General features: G+C 48.9%; 1 protein-coding gene across 1 annotated transcript in view; it reads right to left on the minus strand.

Annotated features, from left to right (window-relative positions):
• Positions 1–26,649, minus strand: part of PARP1 (poly(ADP-ribose) polymerase 1) — a 42,463-nt gene that overhangs the window by 13,858 nt on the left and 1,956 nt on the right. The window contains exons 2-13 of the mRNA XM_082672993.1: positions 23,760–23,925; positions 15,901–16,016; positions 14,388–14,602; positions 12,701–12,800; positions 10,705–10,821; positions 9,902–10,078; positions 7,305–7,449; positions 5,523–5,663; positions 4,370–4,612; positions 3,998–4,066; positions 3,677–3,809; positions 1,640–1,835 (exon numbers count right to left, since the gene is read on the minus strand). Coding sequence (XP_082529119.1) covers positions 1,640–1,835; positions 3,677–3,809; positions 3,998–4,066; positions 4,370–4,612; positions 5,523–5,663; positions 7,305–7,449; positions 9,902–10,078; positions 10,705–10,821; positions 12,701–12,800; positions 14,388–14,602; positions 15,901–16,016; positions 23,760–23,925 — 1,818 coding nt within the window. The remainder of the gene's footprint in view (positions 1–1,639; positions 1,836–3,676; positions 3,810–3,997; positions 4,067–4,369; positions 4,613–5,522; positions 5,664–7,304; positions 7,450–9,901; positions 10,079–10,704; positions 10,822–12,700; positions 12,801–14,387; positions 14,603–15,900; positions 16,017–23,759; positions 23,926–26,649) is intronic.

Raw genomic sequence — 26,649 nt, forward strand, 5'->3', positions numbered from 1 at the left:
ATACAGTTGACCCTTGAGCAACTCAGGGACTAAGGGCATTAACTTTCTGTGCAGTCGAAAATCCGAGAATAACAGAGTTGGTCCTCCATATTCCTGGTTTCTCCCTATCCTCAGTGCTGCATCCGTGGATTCAACCAACCACGGATTGTGTGGAACTGTAGTATTTACTAATGAAAAAAATTCCACATGTAAGTGGACCCATGCAGTTCAAACCTGTGTTGCTCAACTGTATATATTTTTGAAATGGGAAAAATAAACTCACTAGGGGGCACTGCTGAGTTAGACCAAGTCTGGGCAACTCTAAACTCCCAAGTTCTCCACCTCAACATTATACAAGAGCTAATTTCTATTTTTAATGGTAGAGCTCATGACACTCTCTATAAACTAGAGAATTCTCCCTTTAAGACATGTTAGGCCTCAAAAATTTGGAATTAAATCTGTACCATCTACAAATCTCTTTCTTTCTACAATATAAGCGTGCACCACTCCCCATTATAAAAGCAGTAAGTTTTCATATAAAAACAAGGTGGGACTTCCCTGGTGGCACAGTGGTTAAGAATCTGTCTGCCAATGCAGGGGACACGGGTTTGATCCCTGGTCCGGGAAGATGCCACGGGCTGCGGACCAACTAAGCCCGTGGGCCACAACCACGGAGCCTGCGCTCTAGAGCCCGCGAGCCACAACTACTGAAGCCCACGTGCTGCAACTACTGAAGCCCGCCCACCGCAACGAAGAGTAGCCCCTGCTCGCTGCAGCTAGAGAAAGCCCACATGCAGCAACGTAGACCCAACACAGCCAAAAATAAAAATAAAATAAAATAAAAACAAGGTAAGCATTTTGTGAAAACCAATGGCCACCAAAGTAGCAACAAATACAAATAATGTGAAATTATTAGGAAATAATTTGGGACTAAAAACTGGGACCTACTGGAGCACGTCAAGTCACTATAATTCTATCTTGATGGTAAAGCAAGTCGCGTGATCTATGATTCAACATAGCTTCAGATAAGAAACCTCACCTGGAATCTGTGAATTACTCCCTGTTGTGTTTAGGGAGCAACTTCAAAGACTGTTCCTCCTTGACAGTCTTAAAAATGCTCACACTGCTTGTTCTCATCTAAGCGCCATCTCATATTTCACGGGGTAGATTCTATTCATGAAAGGGTGCTGGATTTTATGAAATGCTTTTTCTCTGTTTATCAGGATGACTACGTGGCTTCTGTCCTTTATTCTATTCACGTTACATTACATGGACTTGACTTCCATGTTGAACCAACCTTGCATTCCTGGGATAAATCCCACTCAGTCATGGTGCATAAATCCTCAAGTGCTGCTAGACTCAGTTTGTTAGTATTTTGTTGAGGATTTTGCATCTATATTTATAAGGATATTGGACTGGAGTTTTCTCGGGATGTCTTTGTTCGTCTTTGGTATCAGGATAATACTGGTCTCACATAATGAGTTGAAGAGTGTTTCCTCCTCTTCTCTCTCTTGGAAAAGTTTATGAAGGACCAGTATTAATTATTTAAACATTTGATAGGATTCACCAATGATGCCATCTGTTCCATGGCATGTTTTCAAAAGAACAGTGTCCCTTCCTTTTATCAGAACGAGAAGGTGTAAGAGCATTAAGTGATTACCTGGCCATAGTCAATCTCCAGAGGGTAGAACTTTTTGGGGTGTTTTGTGAAGTTTTTGGAGTGCCAGGCATTCCCGGTTTTCTCTTCATATAATTTCGTAAAATGCTCAATGGCCTCCTCCTTGGATGGCATCTGCTCCAGTTTGTTACTACCAATTACCGTGCCCACGCGGCCCCAGGACCTGAATATCCAATACCTGTGGGAGGAGAGGAGGAACATCAGATACAAATTCAAGGGTCAGCCTGTTGTATTTCAGGATGAGTTTCCCTTCCCTGCCATTCCCCTTGAGGGAGAAACAACTGCAAACACCCCAAAATGAGGGTGACTGACAAAGAGGAACAAAAGCAACTGGTATTACAATGAAGGACCTTAATTTTACTTTGATTAAACTGAGTGTTGTAAGTTTAATTTAAAAATGCCCTTCCAAATCATATTGGCAAATGGGCTATAAAAAGTACCAAAGAACAGGTTAACCTTGTATCTGGCAACCAAACTTGAGGAGTAAATCCTGAGGCCTACAGAACTTTACATAAGAGTATCCAATTCTTCTCCCCAAAGAAACACAGCAAGCAACACTTGGAAGTCATGCGTCCAAGGTGATGCAACCATCAACGACGTGTGTTAAAAATAATGAAGAACCTTTGGCTCAGATCAGAGGCTGAGATGTGATGAAATGGGAGGGGGCGGGCCACTGGCCTGCAGGGTCAGCCACCTACAGACCCAGGCTAGCGTCTTCAGTTTCTATCTCAATCTAGGGCCAAGTCTTGGGTACCCTGTGGGCTGTGCTGCCTAGCTTTGGGCGAGTTCATTTTTTTTAGTGGAAATCAAGCATAAGTTAAATTTTACATCACAATAAACACAGATATATTGGAAATCCAGAAAGATGTGGATGCATTTTAAAAATAAAACCAGAGATTTCAAAGAAGATTTGGGGCTTCCTGCTGGCTTTCTGGGCTACTGCCCAGAGAAATACAAATTCATTCTCTGCTGGGTTATTTCCCTCTGGAAATGTTTGGAAGACACCACGCTGACCTATCCTGAAAAAAACCTTCTGACTCTAACAGCCCACACTGTCCTTTCCCTCTAAAAACCAATAAATCTAGGCCACCAGAATAACGCCCATGTCCAAAATCACCATTAGAATTTGCTTGCTGGAGGTGGACAACTCTGTTCTCATTTGCCTGTTGTTTAACACACTCTGGCACTCAGCACATTTCCACAAAAACCCTATCCCTTCTCCTGCACTCCAGTACACATCTAGCTTTTGGAAGGTATGTTTTACAAGCAAGATACCCTACTTTGACCTTCTAATCTCCAGCAAGAGTAGGTAGTAAAGTAAATGACGCAGGCTTTTATTTCTTCAGAAATTTTAAGTGGCCACACAGATACTGTGTGCTCTTTTAAGGGTCACTTCTGACATCCACATTTTCAATGAAAGGTTTGGTGAGATGTGAAGAGCCTGAGCCTGCCAGTGCCTACAACCTGCGGCTGGCCAAGATGCACCGGGCGCTGACTGTATCTCCCGGGGGCTGCCACTCTCACATGGGTTTTGCCTTTCAACAAGGAAAGCTTTTTGGATCTCCTGGAGTTCCAATGTGTAAACTGTTTTCATTTGCTAAAAAGGAAAGGTCAGTTTAATATACGGAAGTGCTCCCCCCACCTTCCCCACTTACATGCAGCTCCTGTTCTGTGCTGGCTGCAATGAGGGCCCATCGACTTGGCAGACAACTGCCCGTACTAGTAAAGTGTGCGTGGCCAAGCCAGCCCAGTCCCTCAGCACCCCAGAACTGGCTCTTACCTGCCTCCACTATGTTCAAAATAAAACAGATGCAAACCCAAACGCCTTTAGTAACGGGGGAGCCCGAGGTAACACTGATGAGTGAGGACAGAAAGGCTGTCTGGGGGCGAGGGCCTCTTCCCTCCCTCACTGCAGGTCTCACGACACACCCATGCTCTTCATGAGGCGGCTGGCTTCCCAGGAGCACTGAGAGCCTCTCAGGAGCACAGCTCTGCTGGACACTCCCGCCCTCGGCGCACCTGCTCTCTTTGTCATCCTCCAGGAGCTGCAGCTTGTAATAGGAGTTGGTTCCCTTAACGATGTCCACCAGGCCGAGGGTGGCGCTGAAGACCTTCCCGCCTTTCTCCAGGACGTGTGCGCTGTGTTCCAGACCTGTCACGGACAGAGCTCCTGTGATGAGTCTCACAGGGAGAAGGGGGTCTGCGGGCTCCCCACAAGACGTGTGCGTTCTCAGGACCGGGGAGCCTTGAGGCCAGAGGGCGAGGCGCAGCCCTGTCCCACATGGTTTCCCTCATCAACGGGGTGCCCACAGCTCACTCTGCTCACTCCTGTTCCCTTACCAGAATCAGGGTCGACAGCTGCTCCTCCTTTAAGAGTTAATTTCATTCTCTTTTCAGATTTGTTGGTACCTTGGAAGGGGATAGAGAAGTGCAAACATTAAATTAAAAATAAATAAAAAGTAAGGGGAAGGTAGCAGGCAGGGCGAGTGGGTCACCTTCACCTGTGTCAGATGTCAACATGGCATCTGTGTGCTGCCTCGCACCATCCTGCGCCCAGGGAAAATGAATGAGAAAACTGGTGTGGGCAGCGTTCAAAAGACCATTCGGGCGCAAAGGGAGAGGCTGTGCACAGGTGGACCTGGCCAGCCTGGCAGAGGCCACGGCCCCCAGCAGGATGGGGCCACGGCAGGGCGGGGCAGCTCGGGGCCTCACCTTCCTCCTTGACGGGGCCCTTGCTCTTCTTGGAGAGCACAGCCCCCGACTTCCCCTTTGGGGCCACGGCTTCAACAGGCTCTGCCTTCACCTCGGCCCCCCAGGGGGACAAGAGGTGGGTTGAGAGCAACTCCTGAAGGCTCTTGGTCGAGGCGGAGATGTCCTGGAGGAAATCCTCAGACACGACGCGGACGTTAGCTTCTTTTACTTCCTCCATCTTTTTATTCATCTTGTCGACCTCCTCTGTTCAAATCGGAGGGAAAGAACTTTGAAATCTCAAGTCACTACACAGTTATTACTTGCTGGGTACTTCCCAACCCTCGTCACCCACAGCTCTCCTCTCCTTCAAAATCTAGTGCTTGGGGCTTCCCTGGTGGCACAGTGGTTGAGAGTCTGCCTGCCGATGCAGGGCACACGGGTTCATGCCCCGGTCCGGGAAGATCCCACATGCCGCGGAGTGGCTGGGCCCGTGAGCCACGGCCACTGAGCCTGCGCGTCCGGAGCCTGTGCTCCACAACGCGAGAGGCCACAGCAGTGAGAGGCCCGCGTACCTCAAAAAAAAAAAAAAATCTAGTGCTAGGGGCCTTGGTTCATTTCAACAATCGTCTCTCACCAGCAACATCCCCCTTTTTCTAAGGTGCGATGAGTGAGAGCTGCTTTCTCCAAACCCTTCTACAGAACGAGATGTTAATAGGTATTACATAGAGAAAGGAGGTCAGATTCCTATGGGAAGAGCGGTGCACTGTTTTCTGGTCTTGGAAACTCACAATGGTCGTCGGCATATTAAGCCTGCAAAGAAGCCTGTTCACCTTCGTTTAACTCTGCATTTTCCAAACTTGCTTAAGCTGTGAACTTTTTGCCTGGAGGCAAACCTACCAACATCTTGTGAACAAGGTGAGAAGAGTGGGCTGTTACAGTCTTTACTTGGGAGTTTTTGGTGCGTGAATATAGACCACAGCATGGAGCAGCAGTGCCAAGTACGAGTGCCCACACCCCTTTCCAGAGGACCTGAACAATGCCAGCGATGATAAGAGACACATTTTTGGGGTCCCTCTGTGTGTCGGACCCTGCGCTCGGCACTTCACCTCGTTTAATTCTCAACACCACCATGAGAGACAGGGATCCCTCTGGTTCACAGGCAGACTGAACTCACTTTTGCTACTGATGCACAGGGAGGCCTTGTTGACGGTCCCTGTCAACTTCCCCCCGAGTTTCTCGATTGTGGCCTTCACTTCATCCTTGTTCCGGGAGAGTTTCCCAAGAGTCAGGATCTTCATGTTGGATAACGGCTTGTCTGGGATGGGAGAAAAGGATCACTAGGCAGGGCTGCTGCCCGGGGTGGAGGGGGGGAGCAGGAGACCAGGCAGCAGCTCCCAGGGGAAAGCCAGACCGGCTGCAAGGCCCCCGAACGGCCTCAGCACCCTCTCTGATCAGGGAGAAACGGACCTCCTTGAGGAGAAGTCTACATAAACAGAAGAAAAGAGTAAGAGTAGCAGGAAAGCAGAGGACAGGATAGCAACCTGTACGCAGTCCTCAGCACAGAAAGGACCAGCCAGGGAGAAGTCGTGCACTGACACTGCTCCACAGCAGGCCTCGAGCAGAGGTGGCCGGGGGCGCCCTGGGTCTGCTCCACAGACAGACGAGGAAGACCAGGAGGCCGGCCAGAGGGTGGGACGCCGGGGTCACGTGAACTCCCGATTTCCTTCTGTTATTCTGTTCCCACCCCATGCCTAAAAGCAAACTACAGTTCTCACAGGATGCTTATTAATCAACCCCATTAAAAAAACGAGCCTTGGGGAATTCCCTGGCAGTCCAGTGGTTAGGGCTCCACGCTTCCACTGCAGGGAGCATGGGTTCGATCCCTGGTTGGAGAGCTAAGACCCTGCATGCCGTGCGGCATGGCCAAAAAAAATTTAAAAAGTAGCCTTGTCCACGGCAGTCACTGAGAGCTTTGGTCAGCATGGCCACACTGAGCGGAGAGAACTGACTCAGGCACCAAGAACGCTGGCATTTTAGGTATTTAGCGCTGATCCCGGCCAGAAAGACCTGGGTCAGGGGTGTGCCTTCTGTTTGTTGCGAACGGGAACATACAGAGCTGGTTACACATTTCCACAAGAGACGCTGTGGGGAGGAGTCCTTTAAGCTGTCCCTGTGAGGGAGAACAACTAGGGATACCCGTAGGGTTTAACTGAAAGTTGGCCGAGGTCTCCGCAGGGAACGGAATCACTTAGCTGTGAACTGCAAGTAAGGGGAAAGCAGAAGGGACCCTCAGGGCAGGGCCCGGACGTCGACCCCGCCTGGCCCACCACACCTGCTCTTGGACCCAGGCTGCAAGCAGCAGGTTGAACTCGGGATGACCACCCACACGCCCCCTCCCCAGAGGATGGAGGGAGGTCACTGCTGGGCTCGCGTTCACAGAAGAATCCTCATCCTCCACCCAGCACACGGTGGCCATAACCATTAGACTACGCCACACGTGTCCCTGAGTAAACAAAGACAGCAGTACCTTCTGCCACAAAAACACAAACTCATCTCACTGCCTTTGTTGGTGTGGAGCACTTCTCGCTGACACTGATCACAACAAGTACGGCAGGTCTCTGCAGGCGACAGAGACCTAGCAGCACATCAGGCTCAGGATGAATGGTGGGGGCAGGGCTGCCCGGAAGCGCAAGGCTGAGCCCTGGAATGCTGCTCTGTAGCGTAGCGCAGTCAGGCAGGGGAGTCTGAATGCCCCTTGCAGGTAACTGTCTCCCTGGCCTTTCTCAGAAGCCCCCCTCCCCAACCTACCTCCTCCTGCTGGGGGTGGGATGGGGAGAACAAGGGCAGAGCTTCTCCCCAGGATCAGCCAGCGAAGAACCCAGACGGACGCCCTCTCCACCCTAAGCTCAGGGCCCCAGTCCCCCCACCCTCCCCCGAGGCTGGCCCGGAGCTGCACCTGGGGGAGCGGAGTTCACAGTGGCGGGCGCTGAGGCTGCAGAGGGCAGGGGTGCTGCCGCCAGTGGGGTGCTGGTCTCTGGGGGGAATATACGGTCCTGCTTTCGGATCTTCAATTTCTTGAGGTAAGAGATTTCTCGGAATTCCTAAAGAGTGTAAGTTTTAGTTAAGAAACCAGTTCTCCCTTGAAATAACCACCTGATAAAGAACTTAAGAATCTTTTTCTTCTTATGATAAAGAATAACACAAAATAGGAAAATTTGAGGCTTTTAGTATGAAATACAGTATTACTGCTGCTATGGTGCTTATCTGCAGTACTTCTACATTTATAATACAGCTGGTACCGTGACGCTTGAAGAGAAAAACTATTTTCCTTAAAAAAACAAAAACAAAACCAACAAAAAAACCCAGTTGATAATCTGGTCAGGGAACCACTGCTGGAACCTGATTACAACCCCCAGGCCTCATTCTGGAGTTGTTCCCCTCAAGAATAAAGAGGCCTCTTCCTGGGGTCGTGTGTCCATTCCATGACCAAAAGCCACCCCAGACTCCCCAGAGCACGGGAGAGAGATTACTACCTGAAAGGAAATCAGGGCAATTCCCTTCCCTTCCTAGAAGAAGGGACCGTGAATGCAGGGAGCCCATTAACAGTCAGTGTTCAGTATTAACTCTGCCACCAGCACGGTCCACCGGCATTCCAGGCGATTCACAATGGGCTGTGCCCTAAGTGGTCACTCAATAAACATCACATACACCAGGCTCAGGGATCAGGTTCCTACCCTCCTAAGCCTTCTTCCCATCAAGAAACAGCCCTTCCCTGCTAGATCCATGGTCAACGACTGCCTGGTGGATAAAACGTATGCTGGGCATCTAACACAGTGCCACACATCACAGTGAGTTTAGAATGAGTTTCTGCCTTTGAGAAAGAAGCTCAGCCTTGACCGACTGTCAGATATACAAAGGCAACTTCTACACAGGAGCTAGCTTCTAAACCAGAGGCGTGCTGAAATACTGGGAATGCTGGGAGGGCTCCTTGGAGGCAGTGACCTGCCAAGTCAGGGGCAGAGAGAGGGAGAGAGGGAGAGAGGGAGAGAGGGAGAGAGGGAGAGAGGGAGAGAGGGAGAGAGGGAGAGAGGGAGAGAGGGAGAGAGGGAGAGAGGGAGAGAGGGAGAGAGGGAGAGAGGGAGAGAGGGAGGGAGGGAGGGAGGGAGGGAGGGAGGGAGGGAGGGGGAGAGAGAGAGAGTGTGTGTGCGTGTAGGGGTGGTGTGAGTGTAATGTGAGGAGAAAAAAGGTGGCAGAAAGACGGGCTGCAGAAGGTAGCTGGAGCCAGATCATGGAGGGCTTTGGGGGAGGGGAGTTCAAGCTAAGGAGATGTCTGTGATTCTGTGATCCAAGCCCCTGGGGGCAGCACACTCCCTACCCACAGTCTGTAAATCCATGAATTTGCATGAGCAGCAAGCACTGTCCACCAGACAAAATGTCTTGCACCTGTAGGTACTGTTTTAAAATAACCCTTTAAAAATATACACAGATACAGTGCAACTGACACATAAAATCCTAAATAGTTCACATCACGATCTTTTTTCCTAACCTACGATATTAAAAGGGATACAAACACCACAAACGGGCCTGTAACAATGGCATTCTCAGAAACACTGGGAAAATATTTCTAGAAGAAATGGGGAATCACTGTGAGGTTTTAAGGGTGGGGAAAGGACAAGGTCAGACTTGTTGTAGAGCAACCGAGCAAGCGCAAGTACAGAGATACGTACACAGTAATGATGGCAGTGGACAGAGAAGGCAGGAAAAGAACGAGTGGAAGAGGCAAGCGGGGAAGCGGGGCTCAGCTCTGGATGCCGAGGTGCTAGAGCCCCCAGGGCCCACAGGCAACACTTCTGGAGCGCTTACTATGTGCCACTGGGGAGGAGGCACGGGCGGTGAGGGAACTTGACGGACATCAAATCCCAAGCCCGGGGAGCCCACGACAGCCCCAGGTGGTGGGGCGCCAGCTCGCACGAGTCTGAGGGCACGGGGGAGTCCACCCAGCAGCCAGCCCCCCAAGACACTTCTGGCTCCCCCAACAGCGCGGCTCCAAACAAGGTCCCCCAACTAAGGAGTTTTACATTCTGAGAATTCAAGGGAGAGAGAGAGAGATCAACAGGAGACTTGAACTCTGGACACAACTCCCCGTCTAGCACCAAGGCAAGGAAATGTCTTGCTCTGAGAAACACTCTCCCATCACAGAGGCAGGAATTACCATTTGTTCACCACCATGTCCCTTGTGCCCAGGACAGTGCCTGGCAGAGGGTAGGCACTTGATAAACAGAAATAACACTCACAGTCTTTGCAAGCAGGAAGATTTTACACCAGTTGGACAAACCTGTGCTCCAGCTGGAAGTGCTTTGGTACTACATCTGTGTAGTGTGCCGATGTACAGAACCAAGGGCATAGTTCTCTAATCCGATTATGAGGATGGCCCCGATGTAAAGAGGTCTGAGAAACTGCTCTGCAGTTGTGGTGACCTGGAGTGTGGACAAGCCCAGAAGATGGGACCAGGTTTTTCTGCAAATATATCCCAGGATCCACACCCCCACTTACCTTTGGGGTCACCCACTCCTTCCGGTTGGGCGTCTGTGTCTTGACCATACACTTGGTCCAGGCAGTGACATCCCCGGTACAGTAATAGGCATCGCTCTTGAAGACCAGCTGGCCTGAGCATTCCTCGCAGGGAAGGAGGGCACCGAACACCATGCCATCGGCCACTCGGTCCAAGATCTGAAGCCAGTGAAGAAGAGAAGCAAGTCAAGGAGGAAAGAAGCAGCTACAGGAGAGGACATTTACCAAGAATCTGCACGGACTCCACTCGCTAAAAAAGAAGGGAGGGACTGCCCTGAGGTTCCTAACATTCCCCGGAGAAGGTGGTTTACAGTTGGAGCTTGCATTTTTGTGCTTTATGAGACCTTACTTCCACGCATGAGGGGTTCCTGCAGCTCCCCTTTCCCTCAGTGACTTAGAAATAAAGGCAGAACCCAGAACATCCACTGTTTCTGCACCAGAGGGACGGCAGGGCAGGGCCTGCAGGGGAGACAGCCCTCGCAGCCCTCGGGGAGTCTGTGAGAAGAAGGCAGCAGAGAGGGCTCCTCGGGCCAAAGTTTGTGGTGTGAACACACGAGGCAGATGTGCAGCCCACCTCGGTCCTTGAGCGCCTGCCCCTTCCTGCCCCCGCAAGCGGCGACCTCGATGGCGATGACCATGCAACACAGACTATGGAATTTCACTCCCAATTAATACCAGCAGGTGTTCACCCGGAGGGCCTCCCACACTCCACTGGGGCAGTCACCGTGCACCGCGCATGGCCTGGCTGCTCGGCTTGCGGCGCCCGTAACACAAAGGCAGCTCACCGCAGACTCCCCGGAGGGCACTTGTTGCTTGTTGAATATGAGCAGCTCTTTCAGGTCATTCGTTGAACATGCTTTCTTTAGCTCGTCCTTGATGTTCCAGATCAGGTTGTTCTGGGCCTGTGCACGAGAGCCAGCAGCTGAGCGACCAGCTCCTCTCAAAGAAAGAAACCCAACTGGAGGAAGACTCCACCCTGGCTTGCTTCTGCCTCTAGTCACAGCCCCGTGCTCAGTTGAGCTGCCCCGGGGCTGCCGCAGCCCCAGGACTGTGCTCCCAGCTCGCGGCCGCGGTGTCCGCCTGGGGCGCGGGCGCTCAGGGAGGGCCAAGGCAGGTGGGGAGGCTGCGGCCCAGGCGCCGGGGTCCCCGGAACCAGCCCCTCAGGGACAAGTCCCAGGACACACAGGAACACACCCGAAGCACCAGGTTCATCTGCCCCAACACCCGGCCCCTAAGGGAGGAAGGGGCGGCTCCTCAACAACGTGAAAGCAAGCAGCAGGGGCGATCCCCAAACACCTCCCACCTCCTCAATACTCAGTGGCACGGAGGAACAGACTTAAGCTCTTCTGAAGATAGAACTTTAAACCTCGGTGGTAATACTCATGCAGCGCCTACTCTGCATGGGACACTTTTCACGCCATCGCACGCACTCTCACGACCACCTTGGCCAGCAAGGCAGTAGTCTCCCGACGTCAGAGGCAGGGCAGGGAAGAGCGTCCTCCCGTTTGAGGGTGGTGGGCGAGTTACTCACGTCTCAGCCTCAGACCCCACCACCTCTGCAAAACAGGAAAATGCCGGCCCTCTCTGCACCGAGCGAGGAGTTGTTTAACTCGCTTGTCACGCACACGCACACACACGCGCGCGCGCGCCCTTTCCCAGCCTCTGTAAGGGCCTCTCTAGATAACATCCTTGCCTGCAGCGCCACGTGCTGGGCCACTGGTGACGGAGATGAGGGAGCACGAGGCAAAAGTCTAAGGGTATAAGGTTAGATCAGAGAAGCAGAACTTTGTCATCTGCGAGACCAAGGATGGGAGGCCAGCATAAATGGGTGTGCCAGGGTGGGGACCATGCGCAGTGTTCCCAGCTTCTGATTTTCGTTTTACCTCTGACAACACTGGAGACGGGGAAGATGGGCATGAAGGGCAAATGCAGAAGAGCACCCCAGCTCCACTGCAGCTGGGGTTGGCACCAAACTGACACAGTTTTCATTGAAGGACAACACCACCGAATCTGTGATTCTTATCAAGCAGCTGGAACCACACCAGAACTTGCTTTTAATTTTTTACACCACCAGCTAAAACCGGAATAGTCACGGAAGAGTGCAGCAGAGGGCTCATGGAAATCACGTCCCCAAGAAGCGACTGACTGCTCTCCCCTAGTTTCCCCAACACTCACCTTTTTCTGGTTAACAATTTTTACTTCGTTTCGACACACACGTAACCAACACGGTGATGAATTTCTCTGGTCAGTGACCGCTGACCTAACGGGCAGTTTGCTCCTCTTAATACATGCCTTTTATTATTATTTTTTTTAACAAGAGATTTTCATTAAAAAACATGGAACTTCATCTCTTCCAGCCATTGCCTGTGCCAAGAACCTGTGGCATCCTTGAATTTAATACGCAGTTTCCAACGTGCTACAGGTCCGGGAGGCACAGTGATGCACAGTGTGGCTGAAGCACGACGTGCCCGTCCCAGCGTGAGGCTGCCGAGCGGGAAGCAACGGCTCAGCTCCTGCTGAGCCCAGCTCCTGCTGCTCTGGCGCCTAGAGCCCACTGTGGGTGCTCTATTAGAACTAAAAGAACTTCTAAAAGAACTACTGCTTTGGGAGGAGGGAAGCAAACCTGGGGGAAAAGCCAGGCTATTTAACAACAGCTATCAAGTTGGGAATTTTTACAGCTCTCATTAAGCAGGACACACGCACCTCCTTGAACTTGCTTCCCAGAATGAGGAAGAGAGTTGAGACTGAATGGCGAGAGGAGACGCCCAGCTCGGGACTCACCTTGAGGGCCTTTTCAAGCTTACTCTCCTTGTCTTTTTCTTTTCTAGATTTCTTCTTGGCCACTTCCTCCATTCCATCCACCTCATCGCCTTTTCGCTTTCTGAAAGAGACAAAGGATGTAAGGGAAAGAACCAGAGCCATTAAAGCCCTGAAAGCCAACAGCTCTGGCGACACACCATCCTAAGGCCATTCTCATGCGGCTCAGCCGGGCCCTGCCCGCTGAGAAGCTCGCCCTCTGCTCAGGCAGTGTCTGGGGCTGACGTCATCCACTGCAGGAAGCACAGCTGCCAGGAGGGGCCCGCGGTCCCTCCAGGGCCTCGGAACAACCCGGCGCAGCACAGATGAGAGAGATGGCCTGGAAGGTTCTGGCAGGGACTACGCCAGAGGTAAGACCGTAGCCGAGGGCGGGGACTGCATCAGTGCCAGGCGCTGAGCCTTTCAATCTAAGACACAGGGCTGCTCCTGAGGCCAAGAGGCTGTTCTCAGACTGGGGAGGCTGTGCTGCCACTTCCAGCCCAACAAGAAGCGGTGGTCTAGGCGCTGCCCACCAGTCTGCCTCAGCAAACGCTGCTGACCAAGTCCAGCGGCATCACTCCTGACCTAAGAGGGGGCACGGAGGGTCATCGGTAGGCCCTAGAATCAGGGCAGGTCAGCCACGGAGGTTAATACTCACTTTCAGCCATCACACAGGCCTGAGATCAAACCCTTGCATTTTCCCTCATCCGTAAAAACAAGGGAAAGAATACCGTCTACTCTGTAGGATCGTGGTGACGGTTAAATGAAATATCCTCTGTAAAAGGCTTAGCATGGCACGCCACAAGTGCTCAACCAATGCTGGTTGTTACAGCATCAATGTGAGCTTGTTCACTCCTACACCTACACCCCACATCAAAGCACCCTGAGGCTTTTCAAATCTGTGGGTCCGACTTTCCAGTTTTCTTTCCCATTCCAGAGCCACGTGTGCGGTGCAATAAACTTGTGCGTTTTGAACTGAAATACTGCGTGAAGGCCGCTTGAAGATGGGGAGGTGGGGTCACCCCGACCCTACACTGTCCAAGGAGCACAGTGTACACCACCGCCCTGCCACGCCCCCCTCGGTGGGCTCGTCACCAAGAACTAGACTGGGGCCAAGGGACTGGCAGAGGGAACACAGGAAAGAAGTACCACAGGATCAACACAGACCTAAATGTTAGCACCGTATGAAAGCCATTCTGAACTCAACCAGATAACTTATCGACCGCCCACCCCCGCTACTTAAAAAGAGTCAAGATTCTCCCAGCGCCGTTCTCAAGAGAGACCCAGACACACAGGGACACATCCACACACGAGGACATCAGGGGGACGTGAAAGTTGGTCACGCAGGGGTCAGAGGAAAGGTGGCGGTGGTGGACTCCAGCCAGGGGAACGCTCAGACGGAGCAGGGGGAAGTGGGATTTGCTCTCTGCCTGTCCACGGAGGTCAGATGCGGGACAGGGAACAGACCACCAGCAGCGGCAGGAACACGCACTGCAGCTTCCCCAGGCCTTCCCTGCTCTGTCCCCCACTGCCTCAGCTGGGGAAGGGGCGGAGCTCTGCTGCCTCACAGCGCCTGCACCCCCAGCTTTCTGACGGGCAGCAAGGGGAACACAGGAGTGATATGGACTCTGGGCCTGTGTGAAGCCTCCACCCTGCCGGCCCCGGCACCCACCCTTCACTCTTGATGGCCGGGAGCTGCCTCTTCAGGGCTTCCTTGTCCTCTGCGGCGAGGAGGCTGAAGCCCTTGAGCTGGCTCGCGCTGTACTCAGGCCGGAAGCCCAGCTCCTCTCTGTTCTCAACAAAGCAGTTCGGGTGGTACCAGCGGTCGATCATGCCTAGCTGGGGCTTCTCGGGGTCCAGCATCTTCTTGGACAGGCGCACCTGGCCCTGTAGGAGAATCCACATGTGTTACCAAAGACAGACAAGGAAGGATGGTCAAACATCAGGGGGCCAGGGGCGACCAGGTCCACACCGAAGGCAATGGGCGGGCTGCTGGGAGGTTTTGGCTCTTTTATGCCACCAAGGATTGTGTTTCCCTCAAGCCTCAGCACCCCATTTAAGAAGGGGTTAAGTCCAACCAGCTACCAACCAGCTACCCACCTACCTAGCTGCCTGGGCAAGTGAGGAAGTAACAGCATTACCCTGAGGATGTTCTGCTGACCTGGTGCAGACATAAGAACAACACCTGGGCTGCTACATCGCAGGCTCAGAAGGAGCCAGTGCAGGCCCCAATTCTAGCAGGGACTTTCTGCAATCTCCCCACCCAGACTCTTCAGTCTCTTTACACATATGAAGACCCCCTAAGATGCAGTAATAAACTATCTTATGCTAGAATCTAGCCCTGCCATCCTCCCCAGGTTTACAATTCCCAGGCCTGACATTCCTGAGCCCAGATTGGAAACCTTGTAACAAGGAACACCGGACACTACTCCACTTCAGGCCAAGCAACACTCAGCAGCACACAGCCTCGGGCATTCCCTTAACTTTTGCCTCAAATTCTTGTGGTTGAAGGTAGCTGGAAAAGATCTAGCAATTTCATGGTTTTCCTTTCTAAACACCCACTGACTCACCTCAATTTCCTGTATAATACCAAGGAGGTAGAAACCTTTAATCGATGCCTTGAATTAATCAACCAGCATGTTTACCTAAGATCAGAGCATCTTGGGTGATAAGGCGAAAGGGCACAGGCCGACCCCTCCACCTGTGTCCCTGCTACTCAGGTAGCCGTCATTCTGCCAGACAAGCTGTCATTCTTCAGGGACCAGAGCTGGTGGGGAAGGGTGGTTAATGAAGTTCCTGATTAAGAGGAAGAAACCTGGAGGCTCATACCAGGGAAGAAACACACTCCTTAAACTTAATCCTACCATAAAATACAGCTTTCCCCCAGCCACTGCACAGCCCAGGAGAGAGCCCTTGTGTAAATGTTTTTCAAACTCCGCCAGGTCTCCTAAAAGCGGGTGCAGCGACGTACATGGGCTGGACCATGAATAATCAGGGCCAGACCTGCCTGGAAGAAAAGTCACTGTCATCTCCTGTCTCTACTAAGATCTTCACTTTATTTTTAACCACTGGTGTTGACCCAGCACCTAAAGCCCCTATTTTTTCTTTTCTTTTGAGATATCCGATGACATCCAATGCAAGAAATCCAGAAAGTCAGACAGGTGACGTCCAAAGCTCTCACTCACCTTTTCTATCTTCTCCATGCAGCCCTTGCACGTGCTTCTGTTGGACTTGGCGTACTCTGCCGCAAAGTCGCCCAGTGTCTTCTCCGTCTTGCTGCCAACTCCATCTTGGCCTTTGCCTGAAGCATGAAACACAGCCACGCTCATTTTAGCAGCCTCCGCGCAGCTCCAAGGAGCCCCTGTCTTCCTCCTCTACCTCTTGGGATTCCTCTACCAGGACACCTTGTGTTCTGGGTGACCACAGCTGGTCCATCTCATCTACACTTGTTTCTTACCATTGTGGTTGGTTAACAGAGCTTCTTTTCTGGCAATAAAATAAAAAAATTTCTCAGACAGCCTCCTGGAAACAGCAGTGTTAGCTGGTGGTGGTCTCGCTGTCCCCCTCTCTCCATTTCCTCTGTAGCCCCCTTCTTCACTTTGGAAAGAACGTAAGTGCTTACTATGAAAACCCTGTAACATACTAAATTCCAACACTGCCTTCTAATTTCCATTACACCTTCACTTATCAGAGTTGAGTGTTGAGTTAAAAGGAGTATCTTGATATAGGAACAGATAAAAGTATATGTAATAATTAAACATGTGGAGCTACAAGGATATATTGTACAACACGGGGAATATAACCAATATTTTATAAATACAAATGTAATATATTACACGAGTCACTCTATTGTACCCCTGTAATTTATATACTATTGTACATCAACTATACTTCAATAAAAAAACAAAAACAAGAGAGCTGACAAACAACGAAAAAAAAACAAAAAAACCTCCATAATCAAGAGAAAAAGAAAATTAAATATGTGGTACGGTGGCATTCCTAATAAGCGGGGAAAGATTGAATCATTCAGTAAAGAATCTTGGGGAAAAATGGCCAACCATTTGGGACAAAAACTAGATTCTTTTCTTATATAAAAATAAACTCCAAGACTGAATGTTTCTCTCCTAAGATCAGGAATAAAGCAAGGCTGTCTTCTCTTACCACAGACAACACTGTACTGGAGGCTCTAATATGTGCAGTAGGCAAGAAAAAGAAACAAAATGTGTAAGTGTAGAAAAGAACAAGTAAAGCCATCTCTATTTGTAGATGACATGATTGTAACTGGGATTAGTCTTAAGAATCTACAAAAAAGCTACTAGTACTATTAAGTGAATTTAGCAAAGTTGCAGAGCACAAGGTCAATATAAAACATTTCTATATATTAGCAATAAACATACTGGAAAAAGAAATTAAAGCACACTACTATTTAAACAGCATTAAAATACACAGAATACTTAGAGATAAATTTAATAAGACATACAAGATCTCTCTCTACACTGAATCTACAAGATTTTGCTGAAATTAAAGAAGAAATGAATATCATGTTTATGGACCGAAAGACTCAATTTACTATGATGTCAATAATCCCCAGTTTGATCTACAGATCTGATGCAATGCCAGTCAGAATCCTAGCAAGCTTTTCGAGGGAGAAATTGACAAGTTTACCACAAAATTTGTAAGGAGATGACAAAGGACCTAGAAAGGTCAAAATACTATTGAAAAAGAACAAATTTAGAGGAATTACACTACAAGACTTCATGACTTACTCTAAAGTTACAATCATTAAGACAGTGGAGTAGCATAAATCAGTGGAACCAAATATCAAGACCATATACAGACCTATCATCAGCTGATTTTGGTAAGGAAGCCAAAGTCTTTTCAACAAATGGTGCTGGAACAAAATAATAGCCACATGGGGAAAAAAAACCAAAAAACATGTGCCTCACGCCTAACACAAAAGTTAATTTAAGATAAATAAAATTAAATAATTTAAGATAAGCTAAAGCTACAAAACTCCCAGAAGTTCTGGAGCATATCCTTCAATGACCTTAAACAGTAAGCAAAGATTTCTTAGGAGACAGAAATTACTACCCCAAAAAGGAGAAAAAAAACCACAAAAAAACAACAAATTGGACTTCATCAAAACGAAAAACTAGTCTCTTTAAAAAATGTCAGTAGGGCTTTCCTGGTGGCGTAGTGGTTAAGAATCCGCCTGCCAATGCAGGGGACACGGGTTCGAGCCCCGGTCTGCGAAGATCCCACATGCCGCAGAGCAACTAAGCCCATGCGCCACAACTACTGAGCCTGCGCTCTAGAGCCCAAGAGCCTCAACTACTGAAGCCCGCGCGCCCAGAGCCCGGGCTACGCAACAAGAGAAGCCACTGCAATGAGAAGCCTGCGCACCGCAATGAAGAGTAGCCCCCGCTGGCCGCAACTACAGAAAGCCCGTGCAGCAACAAAGACCCAATGCAGCCAAAAATAAATAAATAAAATAAATAAATTTTTAAAAAAGTCAGTAAATAAATGAAAAGACAAACCTCTGAATGGGAGAAAGTATTTGCATTATTTATATCTAATAGAGGACACGCACCTAGAATATTCTAAGAACTCTTACAACTCAATAATAAAGACATGCAAATTAAAACCGTGATATCACTACACACTTATTGTAATGGCTAATATCAAAAAGAGTGACCATACCAAGTGCTGACAAGGATGTGGAGGAACTCTCAAACAGTGCTGGTGGCAATGTAAAATGGTCCAACCGCTTTGGAAACCAGTTTGGCACCTTCTTTAGAAAGCTGAACGTACATCTAATGTATGATCTACCACTCCATTCCCAGCTATATACCCAAGAGAAACGAGAGCACATGTACGTACAGAGCTTGTACACAAGTGTTCGTAGCAGCTGTATTTGTAATGGTCCCAATCTGTCAACAACTTAAAAGTTACCAACTGGAGAATGGATAAACCAAGTGTGATATACTCAAGAGACTACTCCTCAGTAATAAAGAAAAGAACTGACGACACATGAGACAACCTGGATAAGTCTCACAGACATTATGCTGAGCGAAAGCAGCTTACGAGAAAAAGATACTATTCCTTTCTCCCTGAAACTCTAAATCACACAAAATTAATCCAAAGGGATAGAAATCAGAACAGTGGTTACCTTGCTGAGGCGGAAGATGACTCGGAAAGGGCATAAGGGACCTTTCTGGGGGTGGCGGATACAGAAATTTGATGGGGTGAATATTAGATGTGTGTATGCATTTGTCAAAACTCACTGAACTGTACACGTAAGTTTGTGCATGTAATTGTATGTACGTTATTTTTAAAATTCCGGATGAAAGATTTCAAAATACCAAAAACAGATACTTTATTCAAAATACCCAAAACAGGTACTTCTGGGCTTCCCTGGTGGCGCAGTGGTTGAGAGTCCGCCTGCCAATGCAGGGGACGCGGGTTCGTGCCCCGGTCCAGGAAGATCCCACATGCCGCGGAGCGGCTGGGCCCATGAGCCATGGCCGCTGAGCCTGTGTGTCCGGAGCCTGTGCTCCGCAACGGGAGAGGCCACAACAGTGAGAGGCCCGCGTACCGCAAAAAAAAACAAAAAAAACAAAAAAAAACCAGGTACTTCAAGTGAGAAAACAGATATGACAAGAACATTTAGTCAAAGATGAAGCTTCAATATGATGAAACAGAAAATAACCTATCTAAAAGAAAAATGTCAAACCAGGAAAAATATGTGCAAAACATGAGACCAAGAATTAGTATCTTTTGTACTTCACTAAGGAAAAGAAAAATACCCCAAGAGAAAAATGAGGAAAAGACACACACAACTATTAAAGTAACACAAATGACTGATCAACACATGACAAAATGTTCCATGTCACTAGGAGCAAAATGAAAAGGAATGAAAATACTTAGGGATGGTGTGGACGTGGAGAAATGGGTACATCTCATACTGTTGGTACAAGTGGAACAGATACAACCTTTCTGAAAGGCAAGCTGGCACACACACAGAAGGCCTTCAAATACTTTCTCTTTCAGCAGTATTTCCCCCCCCTTGGAATTAAAGAAAAAACTGGACAGGTGCCCAGGATATACCAGAAATCTGAGGCAGCTCTATGTGTAATAGAGCCAAATGGTTTAAAGTCTAGTTTCAAAAGCAAGAGAGTCTAGACTTGAATCTCAGCTCGAACATTTACCACCAGCATGACCTTGGGCCACTTACCTAACCTCTAGGTGTCTCAGCTCCTCAACTGGAAAAACTGGTAAAGGGCTGGGGCAAGGATTCAATGAAATTAATATACGTCAAATACGTGAATGATGCGCAAAACTGAGCAAGACCTCAAGAAGTGAGTACTACGTACCTTTAACAATAACGACGGAAATCTGTAACTTAACATGAAGAGTAAATATTAAGCTGTATAATGCAATAGGTAGGTATGGGGAAGTACAAATCAAGATCACCATGAAATACCACTTCAAATCATTAGGAAGAGTATTACTAAAAAGAAAAAATCCTGAAAAACCAACCTCCCCTCCCCTCCCGCCAAAATCCAGAAAATAAAAGTGTTGATACGGATGTGGAGAAATCAGAACCCCATGTATTGCTGGTGGGGATGTATAATCCCGCAGCTGCTGTGGCAAACAGTACTGCAGTTTACACAAAAAATTGCATATAGAATAACTATAGGATCCAGCAATTCCACTTCTGGGTACATACATAAGAGGACGGAAAGCAGGGTCTGGAACAGATATCTGTATACCAATGTTCACCAATCACCAATCGGCAGAAACAACGCACGTGTCCATCAATGAATGAATGGATAAACAAAATCTAGTATAGCCATGTAACAATATTATTCAGCCTTAAAAAGGAAGGAAATTCTGACACACGCCACATGAATGAATCCTGAAGACATTAGGCGGAGTGAAATAAGTCAGGCACAAATGGACAAATATAGTATAAGCCAAACACAAAAGGACAAATACTGTATGATTCCACCCATATGAGGTACTTAGAAGTAGTCAAATTCATAGAGACAGAAATAAGAGTGGTTGTCAGAGACTGGGGGGAGGTAAATGAGGAATTAGTGCTTAATGGGTATGGAGTATTAGTTTGGGAAGATGGCAAAGTTTTGGAGATGAATGGTGGTGATGACTGCATAACAATGTGAATGCACTTAACACCACTGAAACGTACACTTAAAAATGGTTAAGATGGTAAATATTGTGTTATGTATACTTTATCAGAAGAAAAGGTGACTGAACATTAAAAAAAGTTAATACCTAAGGTAGAATCCCACTTCTGCAGGAATGAAAACACACACGCATCAATATTTGAATAGAGGGCTTCCCTGGTGGCGCAGTGGTTGAGAGTCCGCCTGCCGATGCAGGGGACACAGGTTCGTGCCCCGGTCCGGGAGGATCCCACATGCCGCGGAGCGGCTGGGCCCGTGAGCCATGGCCGATGAGCCTGCGCGTCTGGAGCCTGTGCTCCGCAGCGGGAGAGGCCACAGCAGTGAGAGGCCCGCGTACCACAAAAAAAAAAAAAAAAAAAAAAAAAAAAGAAAAAAAATTTGAATAGAAAATAATTTTCTAATAAGACACCCGCAACATTAATGATAGTTCTTTCTGAATTACAGGATCTGGGACGATTTAACTTTTTGTTCTCATCAACAGCCTGGAGTCACAACAACAGGTTAAACTGGGTCAGTTCACAGCAAGGCAGAGAAATGAGAATTCAGTCTCAGGAGATCTTCAAAAGGGGACAAAAAAAAAACTGTTTAAAATTTAAAGGCATCTCAGCAAGTCTGCGGACGCTGACAAACTGACCAAGGCTTATATGGAGAGGCAGAGGACCCAGAACAGCCAATACAATATTGAAGAGGAACGAAGTCAGGGGACTGACACTGCCTGACTTCCAGACTTGCTATAAAGCTATATAATCAAGACAGTGTGGTACTGGTGAAATACACAAATTGATAAATATGCCAGAATACAGCCCAGGAGTACACCCACACAGATACAATCAACTGACGTTTGAGGAGCAAAGGCAACACAGTGGAGAACAGCCTTTTCAACAAGTGGTGCGGGGACAACTGGGCATCCGCATGCAAAAAAATTTAATCTAGACGACAGATTAAACCTGTCGCAAATATTAACTCAAAATGGATCACAGGGGCTTCCCTGGTGGCGCAGTGGTTGAGAATCTGCCTGTCAATGCAGGGGACACGGGTTCGAGCCCTGGTCTGGGAAGATCCCAAATGCCGCGGAGCAACTTAGGCCCGTGAGCCACAACTACTGAGCCTGCGCATCTGGAGCTTGTGCTCCGCAACGAGAGGCCATGACAGCGAGAGGCCCACGCACCGCGATCAAGAGTGGCCCCTGCTCGCTGCAACTAGAGAAAGCCCTCGCACAGAAAGGAAGATCCAACACAAATAAAGAAGCTTTCATTTAAAAACAAACAAACATTGTTTTCAGAATAATACTGTGTATCACTGATTTGTCTAAATAGCACTCCCACACCCAGTATTTGGGGGGAAAAAAATGGATCACAGACTTAAATGTATTGATAGAACACAAAACTATAAAACTCCTAGACGATAACACAGGAGAAAATCTAGATGACCTTGGGTATGGTGATGACTTTTTAGATACAATACCAGACCTAGTACATGAAAGAAATAATTGAGAAGCTGGTCTTTATTAAAATCAAAAATGTCTACTTTGTGAAAGACAGTGCCAAGAGAATAAAAAAGACAAGCCACAGACCGGGAGAAAATACTTGCAAAAGACACATCTGATCAAGGACTGTTGTACAAACTATATGAGGAACTCAATAAAACGAACCTGATTAAAATTGGGAGAATATCTGAACAGACCCTTTACCAAAGAACATATACAGATGGCAGACAGACATGTGAGAAGATGCTCAACATCATATGGTACTAAGGAATCGCAAATTAAAATGAGATACCACTACAAACATTTTAGATTGCCAAAATCCAAAACATTGGTAAAAAATGCTGGTAAGAACGTGGAGTAACAGGAACTCTCATTCATTGCTGGTGGTAATGTAAATGGTTTGGCCACTTTAGAAGACAGCTTGCAGTCTAAACATACTCTTACCATACAATCCAGCAATTGTGTGCCTTGGTATTTACCCACGTGAGTTGAAAACTTAGGTCCACCCAAAACCCTGCACATGGATATTTATAGTAGTTTTATTCATAAGTGCTAAAACTTGGAAGCACCCACGGTGTCCTTAAATAGGTGAATGGATAAACTGTGGTACCTCCCAACAATGGAATATTATTCAGTGCCCAAAAGAAGTAAGTTATTGAGCCGTGAAAAGATATGCAGGAACCTTAAATGCATTATTACTAAATGAAATAAGCCAATCTGAAAAGGTTGCACACTGTTTGATTCTAACTATGTGACATTCTAGAAAAGATGAAACTATGGAGACAGGAAAAATGTCAGTGGTTGGCAGAGGGAGGGATTAACAGGTGGAACACAGAGGAATTTTATAAGGGAGTGGAAATACTCTGTACGACGTTATAATGATTGATATATGTCATTATACATTTGCCCAAACCCATGTAAGATGTACACCACCACGAGTGATGACTAATATAAACTATGGACTTTGGGTAATGATGTATCAGTGTAGGTTCAGTGACTGTAACAAATGGACCATCTGCTGGGGGATGTTGATAGTGGCGGAGGTCATGCCTCTGTGGGTACATGGGAACTCTCTGTACTTTCTGCTTAATTTTGCTGTGAACCTAAAACTACTCTAAAAACAAGGTCTATTGAAGGTAACAACCGCAACAAATGTAAAGGCTACATTTCAAGCATCTGGAGAAATATCCTGCACCAAACAGAACACTGGGTCCCTGAGGCGCTGCTGAAATAACAGAGGGGTAAGTGAAGGACCTTTTCTTTGCTGCCACAGAAAAGCTCCCCCTCCCCCCACAACCCAGGAAACTTTAGGGGTTGGGGCGACCCCCGCACCTCCCCGGTGTGCACGCACCCGTCACTCCTCCAGCCTCAGCCGTCTTCTTGACCTTCTGCTGGTCATCCCAGCGGAGCTCGGAGAACCCATCCACCTCGACGTCAGGGTGCCGTATGGAGTGGCCGACCTTCCAGAAGCAGGAGAAGTGGTACCAGTGCGGGACTTTTCCGTCGAACATGGGCGACTAGAAGGGTGCAACCAGAGGAGGAGAAAGCGCAGTGAGCCTCAGGCCCGGCCCTCAGCACCTGGCATCCTAGCCCCCCCGTTCGCTTACCTGTAAACCAAGGGCAGCCTCCTCTCCACTCCCCGACGCCGCAGAGGAAAAGCTGCCAACATGGGCAATCAGCACCCACCCCTCAGCTATGAAAGCTGCCTGCCGAGCCCGCCGTGGGGACAGGGACCAGGACATCCCTCGGGACTGACCGCCTTTCTGGCTAAGAGTTCAGCGTACTGTTACCAAAGTCGCCGCCGTGCTTCAGTCACAGGCTCAGCCCAGAGCTCGGTGAGGGCACAGGAGACGCAAGTCCTGCGTCCCGCACGCCCACACGTGGAGAGACGCCACCGCCAGGCCCAAAGGGCTCTGTGCACTTAGAACAATGCGGAACAAGTCCAAGCTCAGGCGCCAGGCCAAGCAAACGTGTCAGAGAAGCGTCACGCCGGCAGCGAGCCACGCAGATGTGCGTGGGATGAAGGACTTCTACGAGGGAGAGGGAGAGGGACGGGGGGGGTGTCACCTCACCCCCAGCAGCTGGGAGGTCCCTCCTGCCCCTCACCAGCCACCAGGGGACACCCTGCAGTTGTCTCTGGGGAACCAGCACCGTTATTTCACAGTTGCATGGGGGTGGGGGTCAGACAGGCAGCAAGTGACTCGGCCTCAACTTGAAACAGTGACCACGGTTCTTTCCACTACGCTGCTCGGCAGGAAGAGGTACTTAAAAATATACAAACGGTCTGACTGGAGCAAGAGGGGCCCCAAACATCTGCTTTGATAGAACATAAGTCTAAATGTCAAGCAGATGGCATAAAACAGCATTAAAAATAAATACCATGCAGAACTTTCAGGATGGAGTTGTGCGGACAGGGGAAGTACTCTGAAAAAGCAGTGACAAGATCTCCAACTGGCCCTCTCCTACCAGGTGAGCGGCCTCTCTCTGGATTTAATATACAGTATTAAATAAAGTGTAGGGTTAATAAGGCTGGGGCACAAGGACTCTTCAGCACCAAGCAGCTTGGGCTTACAGCAGCATCGGCTGTTCCCTGGGCCCAGAACGTGCCCCAGCCCTACCTGGGGCGAACAGCACTTCCTCAGGTCCCACGACACCCCTTCCCATGCCCCCCCAGAGTCAAGAGCCATTTGGGTTATTATTTGATCAACATCTGTGTCCTGCGTCGGGTTAGAAGCTCCCAGAGAGGCACGATGCCTGCCTTGCTAGCAACTGGCAACGCCAGCTCACGGCGGGCACACAGTGTCTGCGGAATGCCCCAAGTCTGGAAGGAAGGGGGAAGAAAGGTGGGATGAGGGAACTCCTGCCGTGGAAAAGACGCTCCCTCCAAACCTGAGACAGCCCTCCCCACCCCCAACCAGACGACAAACGGCATTTCAGAGAGTAGACTTGTGCCCTGGCTCTCAAACTTTCACCAAGGCAGCCGACACCTCGTTAAGCATCTGGACGTCTTGTTACAACGTCTGTGGTGGCCTCGACCTGGGTCTTCCTGCCCTGGGACCCCCGTCTAAGCCTGCTCTAAGAGCAAAGGGGGGCATGTGGCTCAGCGGCTTTGCCCCCAACTGGAACTCATGGCCGTGGCATTTCTTCCTGGCTCTGCTGGGGCCTGACACTTACCCCTTAAACTTCGGTCTGGGTGCCATGCCCCCAACCACTGGCGCACTGCCAGACACCAGAGAGGAGGCCTGCACAAGGGTGTACTCACGGCACAGGCTTGGGGGACTGTTAGGGCTCCCATCCTCCCCCAAAAGACGAAAGACCCCTTAACCAAGGCAAGGCTTTACTTTAGAACTTAGGACTGAGAATGATACAGCCGGAAGGGAATCGGACCAAGGGCACAAGACTACTGGCTCCGGAAGCAGCCGGATCCTTCGCTCTATACTCAGCAAACATGAGCGCCTACCACGTACCAGGGTCCTTACCCAGCCACTCAAGTCTGTTTCCAGAGAAACGGGCCATGAAAGGAGGCCATACCACGGCCCACTACCCTGCAGAGAGCGGAATGACCACTAGCACGAAGAAAGTCACCACGCAGTTTGCTGCAGGTCCTTCCAAGAACACCAACAAGTCAAAAGGCTGGAAGGCCCAGTTCATCCCCTCGAGGCTGCCCCAGAGCATGCCAGCTAAAGTATCAGGTATTTGATACTCAGAGAACAATCCTCCCATACAAAATGTAAAAGAAGGTATTTAAATCCCAGGGAAGTGGGGCGGGGGCGGGCGGGCAAGAATGGCTTCTTTCTTTCTGGCCTTCACCAGCTCAGCCTACAAGACCAATGTTACATTCTGAGTTAAAACCCCACCCCCAGTTACAGTTAGAGAAAACCACACTTAATTTTAATAATAATTTCCTTCACTATCAAGAAGGATCCAGAATGTTAGACTTTCTTACCGCCTGGACTCCGATAGAGAGAGCCAACCCACCTCTTCATTCCTCACCAGTGTCCTTGTCTCCACACACTGGCTGGACTGAGGTTTTCTGTCTTTCCCAATAGAACAGGGTCATCTTTGGCTGTCCGGTGAAGGCTACGGATGTCCCTTTCTCAGACTAACATTTTAAAATGCACGATAAAATACATATGCTCACAAACGAAATCAATTATATTGAAATAATTATCAAAACATTTAAAATGTTTACTGGGATACAGTAATCTACAAGCTTTAAAGTATTAAATAACGAAACATAG

Source organism: Grampus griseus, assembly GCF_964374135.1.
Source record: "Grampus griseus genome assembly, chromosome: 1".
NCBI classification, from domain to species: domain Eukaryota; kingdom Metazoa; phylum Chordata; class Mammalia; order Artiodactyla; family Delphinidae; genus Grampus; species Grampus griseus.